A 9251-nucleotide genomic window follows, 5' to 3' on the forward strand; every position below is an offset into this window, starting at 1 on the left:
TGTCTGACATGCTGTTAATCCTGGTGGGTAAATAAATTGGTGACAAACTTATCTTCCTAAATTCAAAATATTTGATACTTCTAAAACGCTATAGATCGACAAAATGAGTAATGCTCCGCTCCGTAAACACAGCTCAGTGTTTTTCTTAAGAGAAAATAAAAGTAAAACACAAGAAATGCCAAAGCCCAGGAGAAACCTGGAACTAAGTTAACGGCTAGTTTAGGACGGAAAAAAATGTGGAAGAAACGTGAAGAAGGAACATAAGCCAGATGACGGAACAGGGAGACCTAGGATGTAGAAGATCATAGCATGAGCGATTCGGCAGATTTGGATTCCTATGTATCCACTCATTTGGTACTTCATCACACGATTCATATAAGATCTATCTGTCTAGATATCACCATATAGATGCTTATAACCTCCCCCTCTATGCCTTACGGTAATGATTCCTCTGCCATTACGACGTTTACCACAATGATGCCGCCCATGGATCAAATTATTTCGTGGATTGGATCTCACTTGACTGTCTATGGCTCTATTGCGTGTTTTCGGAGTAGAAGTTTTGTATAAATATATCGCCGTGTTATTAAGTATTTTGCTTTAAGTTCTTTTCTCCATAAAAGGTGGAATAAAATAACACGGTTGAAGCGTAATGATCTTACATCTATAAAAAAAAATGAGCAGAAAGCTTATACAAAGTAAGCCACTAAATTTTTATTTGGTACATATTCTTCTACATATGAACAAGAAATAAAATTTTGGATTTATGTTTTATGATTTGTTTTTTTATTTTTCCCAAAAAAAGAGGAAAAATCTTTGACTTTGCGCCCTTTAAGTTTGCTAAAAAAAAAAGTAGGCCATATATTTCACATCACACCTTGGGCTCCTTTTTGAGCTTTGATTATAGTTTTTGGGCAAACAAGCCCATTATCACACTACTATTATTTTCCTTGCCTTTTCTTTTCATAGATTGCTTTAGAATTAAAAAAAAAACTTATGAAGAACTTTATAAAATGATAGAATAAAGAAGAGTCCGGCTGAGTTGCTTCTAATAGCATCAAAATTTTCACCGTTAGATTTATTTTTTCGATAATTTTCATCCGTTAGATTATACTATTCAACCAACTAACCGCTCAACTCTAAAGGATCATTATTATCCTAACCACACATCCCTTCGTTCAAGGGTCAAAACTTATTCTCATTAGAGTTTGGCATGGCATCAAGCACTTGGTGCTATCAAATTTTTCACCTTTAATTTTTACTTATTTTCACCCATTAGATTATATTATTCAATCAATCATTCACTCAATAGAAACCATCATTATCTTAACTGTACATTTTTTCATCCAAATACTGAAAACTTAATAACACCAATGATTTGATGCTATTGGAAGCATTCCAGTCTAATTCTATTAGTGTCCTGCTGGAGTACTTCTAACAGCACAAAATGTTTGGTGCTATTAAATTTTTCATCGTTATTTTTATCTTTTTAGTTATTTTCATCCACTAGATCATACTATTGAATCAATCAAAAATTTAGGGCGTGTTTGGTTCGCTTCTTTTTTATCATGGAATCGGAATGGGAATGAGTGAATCCGTTTGTGGGTGTTTGGTACGTGGGTGTCCCATTCCGATTTCGATTCCGAATGGAATGGGAATCGCTCAATCACCCATTTTTTCAATCCGGTTTAGAAGGCCGGATTAGAAGTTGAATCCGGACGAAATGGATATTTATTCGAATTAAATTTATTTTTTAAATTTTTTTTAATTAAAATATGTGTTAAAATTTAAAAATTAAATATATAATTTTAAATTTTAATTTAAACTTAAATTAAAATTAAAATTTAATTAAGTATTTCGAATCTAACTTATGAATTTGAATTTAAATTAAATTTTAATTTATATAAAGTTCATTCAAATTTTATTTCAAACTTAAATTAAATTTATGAATTCAAATTAAAATTAAAATTATAATTTTAAGTTTGAATTTGAATAAATCAAAATTTAGTTTCGTATTTTGAATTATCCACTCAACTTCAAAGTTTAATTTTTTTAAAAAAAATAGATTTAAAATTTTGACACTATTTCAAAATTTTGATGTAAATTTTTAATATTTAATATTTAATTTGAATTTAAATTATATATTATAAAGATAATGTTAGTATATTAATTTGATTATGTTTTTATATCCATCTGAACCAAACACCGATAATGGAAATAATTTAGTCCGATTCCGATTCAGATGATGAACCAAACAGAATTAGGTAATGAGTGATTTCGATTCTGATTCCAGCTTATTTTGATTCCAATTCCGATTTCAACTCCGACTTCGAACCAAACACGCCCTTAAGGTATTGTGGCACGGAGTCGTGCTTAGGGATGCAAATGGATCCGAGTTGGTGGAGCTCCGCCCCGATCCGCTCCGAATAGGGTGGTAAGTGGGAACAAAAAATATAGAAAAATATAACCCGCCCCGAATCCGCCCCGATCCGCCAAGTAAATGGAGCGGGAGGCGGGAGACTCTTTTCTTCTTTCAATCTATCTCGATCCGTTAAAAATCCGCTCCCGCCCCGCTGCCGCCCCGATCCGCCCCGAATGGAGCGGTAAGTAGGAGCCAAAAATAAAATGAAAAGTAATCCGCCCCGAATCCGCCCCGCCCAGATAAGAAATGGAGCGGGAGGTGGGGGAACTCTCCCGCCCCCGGATCCGCCCTGTTTGCATCCCTAGTCGTGCTGGAAACTTGCAGGCACAGTGCATACTGGACTGTATCAATGTGTGCCGGTTACAAAAAATAATGTGTGCCGACACACAATGGCATGAAATATTTATTTTCTTTAGCAATAAAATATTCTAACTGTTTATTATGTATCTTTATCAAATTTTTGAACTTTATTAAAAAAATTATTTTCTAATTTAAAGAATAGAGGGTTTTGAACTGCACCATCAGCACGGAGACTGTATCATGCCGATATTTTGTTGATAAGATACAACACTTTAAATTTTTGCAATTAATCACTTACTCAATATTAAGAGATCACTATTATTATAGCCACACATTCTTTCACGATTTTTCAATCGAATGCTACTTTCGTGGGAAGTGTCGAATATTAAGAGATCACTATTACTGTAGCCACACATTCTTTCACGATTTTTCAGTTGAATGCTAGTTCCGCGGAAAGCGTCGAACATTAGCCAACTTCTCCCCAACTACTAGACTAGTCCACTAGTTTTGAAGTAAATATCAAAAAAAAAAAAAATCCTTGAAACCAAATCACCCATTTAGATTTGATGACTCATAGAACTGGGATAACCGCTCGATTGGGAGCAAGAAAAAATCATACTATTCTTTCGGAGATGGGTCCGTGATATTTTCTCCGAAATCAAATGAGTCGAATATAAGAGAGGCGTGATATTCTCACCTTCGAATGTGTGGATTCCCTCGCCCGAATTTTTGCAGCCGGTGCTCACGGACATATTTAGTTGAGGCTGCAAAGAGTCCGATTTGCGTGGGACACTCATTTTACACCACCAAAATTTTAAGTCCTCTATCAATGAATTTAACAAAAGATGTCATCATCAATGAATGAATATGATAATTTGTTAATATCGCTATCGTTGGTAGCTTCTTTGAGTCTCTTTCCACACAGACCATCAGTTTCCGAACCTAGTCTAGTCCAGAATCTTCTTATTCTTCTGTTTAATATTAAATTTTAATAAAATTATATATAATGACGTAGAGATATTATACTGAGTTGATACTTTCAAAATTTTTTTTAGCTTTTAGATCAAAAATTATATAACTAAAATAATAATTAATAAAAATTATTCTGCTATACTATCGATAGTACCTAACGTTTGATGCTATCGAATTCTCGGCTATTGGAAAAAAAAAATGTCTGGTTAATATGATAGTGATCTCCGAAGATTAAGTAGGTGATTGATTAAATAATATAATTTAACGAATAAAAATAATTAAAAAGTAGATTTAACGGCAGAAAACGAACTTGATATTGTGGATATATAGCAATAGCCGGACTTGTAAAAATAGTTACCACAGAGTTTAATTAGTAGTCGAAGTTCTCTAGAAAAATAATTTTATCGTAAGGTCAAAAAAAGGAAGCACCAAGGTAGTGTTTTCGAAAGGACTGTAGTGGGACTCATATTTCGATTGATCTAAGAGAGAAAAAAAAAATTTATTTGAAAATTGTAAATGGAATAAAAATCACTTCCTTAATTTTTTTATATTTTAAATTATTTTAATTACTTAAATTAACAATTTTCTTCATTTAATAGATAATTTCATCACATTTAATACCTCATTTTTAAAAAAATATATATAAAAAAGTAACTCCAGAAAATTTATATATCCAAATTTAGGCACCACATGGACATGAATAATAATTTAAAGGGACAATTATTTATTTACTCCTGAAAAATTTTCGGCTTTTTAATTTACCCTTCTTAGAAAAATAATATTAAAAATATTTTTTTTACGTTCCAAACTATTTCAAATATAATCCTAGAGTTAAATTATGTTAATGAATGATTAGCAATATCTCTTATATCTATGAAATTACTCTTTTACCTTTTCAAATATATTGGCTTAAATGAACCAGCATTCTGCCATGTGGTGGAAGGCTAAGTGGGCCGAATCATGTTCGAAATGGCGGGAAGCTAGGTTGGGCCGAGTCATGTTCGAAACAGCATGATGCTAATTGGGTTGAGTCACAATCGAGACCCGTAGACGCTGTATCTGTACACTTTAAGTGAATTAGTTGCGTATTTTTAACAGCTCAAGTTTTTGGGATAAATGATTAGCGCCAACGATCCGACAAGTGGTATCAAAGTCAGAAGTCACGAGTTCGATTCCCGTATGCTGCAAATATGCAAGTACGGAGAAGGAATTTTTGGCTTAAATAGAAGGGATTTTTGGCTTAAATAGACCAGCATTTTGCTCTGTGGCCGGAGACCAAGTGGGCCGAGTCATGTTCGAAATGGCGTGAGGCTGATTAGACCGAATCACAATCGAGACCCATGGACGCTGTATCTGTACGCTTTAAGTGAATTGTTTGTGTATTTCTAACGGCTCGAACTTTTGGGATTATTGGTTAGTGCCAACAATCCGACAAAATAAACCCTCCGACAAAATATACCCTTTTATCATCACCGACACCACTTGAACATTATCCCTAGAATTAAATTCTGTTAACAAACTATTAGCAATAATTGTTATATCCATGAAATTACTATTTTACCCTCTCAAATATACCCTTCTACCATTACCGACTTTTCTTATTTGCCATTAAATTAGGGGCACAAAAAGTATTTTATTTTACCGACTGTCCCTAGAACAAGTGGCAAAGGGTTTAGTAGTTGGTATCCGAGACCCAAGTTCGAATCCTAGTTGATTCACATTTCTAGCTAAGTTTATTTCTAAATAAAATAAACGAAGCGGGTAGCGAGCTACCTATCTTTCAAAAAAAAAAAAAAAGTATTTTATTTTTTGATCAAATATACCATTCTATAATTACCAATGTTTTTTATTTGTTCTTAAATTAATATGTGATTACGTACTTAAGAGCAGTAGAAATTGATTGAATTTGATAACGGAACATAACAAGTGTATGAACAAGTGAAGTACAAAGTACTAAAATTCACACTCAAAAAGAGTTCTCAATATATACATATTTTTTTAGCACACAAAAAGGAGCCATATTTACAAAAAGAACTCATTCTACAACACCTCTCGAATCCACGATAGAAAGAAAGAGGAGTTAAAAACCTCTTCTCTTTTCTTTTTTTACAGATCTAAACCCTATGATTCGGGGCAAAAAAAAAAAACACTACGGCTCGCGATCTCTATGTCCACGCACCTGGTACGAGAGAGAATTAGGGTTCAGGGTTTCAAAGGTCGGCGCCTTCGGCGGCGGACATGGTGGAGAGGCGGCTCGGCCGCGGCTGGTAAGCGGCGCGGCGCCGCAGCTGATGGGACGAGGGGCGGATGGGCGCGGTGAGGGCCCGGCGCACCCACTCGCCCTCCACGGCCCCGATCCGGACCAGGGAGTTCGCCATCGCCGACCTTCGCATGTTGAGCTGGGCCGATACGGACCCGCCGCGCCCTCCGCCGCCGCCGCCGTGGGGGGGGGCGGCGTAGCCCTTGTGGAGGCTGCAGCGGAAGGATCCCGGGTGCGTCGTCGGCGAGCACAGGCACGTCTTCGGATGGGCGGCGCCGGCTCCGTCGCCTCCTCCGCGGCGGCGGTTGAGGTGGCGATCGGCGACGGAGACGGAGCGGGCGGGGTGGGGGGCCGATCGCGGGGGGACGAGGAGGTGGATGCGGGTGGGGGAGACGGGGCGGCGGAAGAAGCTCGCGCCGGAGGAGCTCGAGACGAAGCTCGCGGCGCCGGCGGAGGACGACGACGCGAACGCCGACGCGGAGGAGGAGGCGAACGGCGGCGGCGACGGCGCCCGCGTGGTGGGGGTGGACGATCGCCGGAGGGAGTCGTCGCCGCCGGAGAGAATCGGCCCGCCGGATCTGGTTCTGGAGAGCACCGCCATGGGAACGAGATAGAGAGAGAGAGAGAGAGAGAGAGAGAGAGAGAGAGAGAGAGAGAGAGAGTAAGCAATTTGGGAAGCAACTTGGGAATCCGTAGTTTCGCTCGTGTAGTGTGATATTTATAGAAAGACGAGGTTTCTAATTCAGCGTACGAGGGTAGTAAGTTATGAGGTAAATAAGCACCGAGGCCCCTTAACTACACGCAATTCTTAAAAAGGTCCTTCCACACCACAAAATTATTATTATTCATATAATATACTTAAGTAATTGGTCTACCAAGAGAGACACTGCATAATATAACATGCAGTAAAAAAATGAGACAATAAAAAAAAATCTGTATTTATTTTTATACGTAATATTATCTTTTACAGTAAATTAATTATAATATATTTTCTATCAATTTTTTTTATTTTTGATGAGTAAATTTACAATAATAAAGCGTAAAAAAAAATTTGTTTTTAACTACGTTTTAGGCTTCGTTTGGAATAAAATATAATGTTTGTTGTTTCCGTACGTAATATTACGTTTCACATATCGCGATGAGTCGGTTACGATATATTTTTTGCGGTTCATCAGAGAACATAAAAGCATATCACTATATGGCTAGCATTAGATAGGATAATCTAGTAGTAGTATATTGGGATATTTTTAAGTTTTCAACACCATAATATTAGAATATTATTATCTCAAAAAAAAAAAAAACCGAAGATAATTTTGGAGAGTGCGTGGGTTAAGCAACCCCTACTATGGGTTAGGATTTTAACCGGAGTTAGTTGTAGTAGAGTTGAAGAGGTTCGGCGCTCCCGGGAAAAATGCGAAGAACCAGCGGAGGCGGCAAAAATGCGGTGGGCGCGACAGCGCGGACCCACGTGGCACCGAGACGTTGAAGCAACAGTTGCTGTGGTCCCCACCGCCCAGACACGTGTCCTTATCCTGATTTGTCGTTCTTCCTACATATGTAACCAACCAGTTGTAGTTATACACGTACAAATATCTGATCAAATATTATCCTTATAATTTTCTATTTTTTTTATTTTAATATTTTATAGTTTAAAATATATACAGTAATTTTATTTTCTTTTTCATCAATTTTTTTAGCTAAAATTTTGTTGAATCATATACGAAAAATTTCAGATATCTCATATATAATTTATTGAACATTCACTTTAGTATTTTTTAATTTTTAACTTTGTCAATAATTTAATAAAAAAATTAATAAAAAAATAAATAAGAGCATATTGTAAGAAAATGATATGCTTTAAACTATAAGATACTAAAGTGAGAAAGTGTGAAACTATATATATAGGTAGGGGTGGAAACGAGCCGAGCTCGAGCGAGCTTACGTCAGCTCAAATTCGGCTTGAAATTAATTTCGAGCCTAAATCTAGGCTCAAGCTCGGCTTGAAATTAATTCGAGCCGAGCTCGAGTAAGTCTAATTTCGAGTTGAGCCGAGCTCGAGCTCTAAACGAGCCGATTGAAATTCTCGACATTATATAATCAATAGTTTAATTTTTGTAAAATATTATCTATAATTTGATGCAACATGTCCAATAGTTCAAAATACAAAATAATTATAAGAAATGTGAGCTAGGATGACTTCTTGACTAGATGAGCGTCCGAGAGAGAGAGAGAGAGAGAGAGAGAGAGAGAGAAAAAAGTAGAGATTTGGGAATTTGAATGTTATCATGTTTTAGGGTTATGTGCAACAGTGAAAGTCTGAAAGAGATAGTGTGTTATGTAAATTGTACTTGTTGGGTTTATTTTATGGGCCAACAATAATGGCCCAAATTAAATTAAAGCCTATATATAATTAAAATACATTATATATATATATATATATATATATATATATATGAGTCCGGCTGCTATACTTTTATGAGTATTGGCTCCTTTATACTCATAAGTTTTCAACCCTTAGATTTATTCCATTAATCGTTTTCATCCGTTAGATCATACTATTTAACCAACTACCCCCTCAACCCTAGGGGACCACTGTCATTCTAAGTGGGGACCACCATCATCCTAACCATATATCCCATCAATCAACGGTTAAAAATTTATGAGTACAAGGGGGTCTATACTCATAAGAGTATAGTAGCCCCAACCTATATATATATTTTCGAGCTTTTCGAGCTTTTCGAGCCTAATTCGAACGAGCCGAATAATACTCAAGCTCGGCTTGAAATGAATTTCGAGCCTTTTATTTTGTTCAAGCTCGGCTCATTTAATTTCGAGTCGAGCTCGAGCGAGCCGAATATCGAGCCGAACACGAGTCGAACGCGAGCCGGCTCGCTCGTTTGCCAGCCCTATATATAGGATGGTATCTGAAGTTTTTCTTTTATTTTATTAAATTTAAGCCTAATTATCTTATGTTATATTATTTTTTATTTTTTATTTTTTTTTTTCAAGTGCTTTACAAAACTGTTGTTCTATTCCAAATCCTATTCTATGAGTAATAAATAATATAATTTTAAATAAAAAAGTATTATAATTATTGATCGAAAGTGTGGAATATTTATTAAGCTTATTTATCAAATAATAATAAAATATATAAAATCAACCAAAAAAATTACAAATAATTTAGTAAAAAAATTTAATGAGTTTATCATGGAGATTCCATATTTTTCCTACCATTTTATCATTGCTTCTTAATAAAGTTACTGAATTTTATCTAAAATAATAAATTTTTTGATGGTA

At 35.8% G+C, this 9251-nt stretch overlaps 1 protein-coding gene across 1 annotated transcript; it reads right to left on the minus strand.

Moving 5' to 3' along the window:
- Window positions 1-5625: 5625 nt before the first annotated feature.
- Window positions 5626-6666, minus strand: LOC109704737. The gene is made up of 2 exons (XM_020225506.1): window positions 6598-6666; window positions 5626-6565 (listed from the first exon to the last, which is right to left on the minus strand). Exon 2 carries the CDS (start codon window positions 6553-6555, stop codon window positions 5905-5907), a length of 651 nt encoding a protein of 216 aa, XP_020081095.1. The 5' UTR covers window positions 6556-6565; window positions 6598-6666; the 3' UTR covers window positions 5626-5904.
- Between the last annotated feature and the right edge of the window lie 2585 nt (window positions 6667-9251).

This window comes from Ananas comosus, unplaced genomic scaffold (genome assembly GCF_001540865.1).
Source record: "Ananas comosus cultivar F153 unplaced genomic scaffold, ASM154086v1, whole genome shotgun sequence".
Lineage (NCBI taxonomy): Eukaryota > Viridiplantae > Streptophyta > Magnoliopsida > Poales > Bromeliaceae > Ananas > Ananas comosus.

What these genes read in the sequence shown, in the direction of transcription:
- LOC109704737 (XM_020225506.1), bottom strand. Translation starts at nt 6,555, where the DNA reads ATGGCGGTGCTCTCCAGAACCAGATCCGGCGGGCCGATTCTCTCCGGC.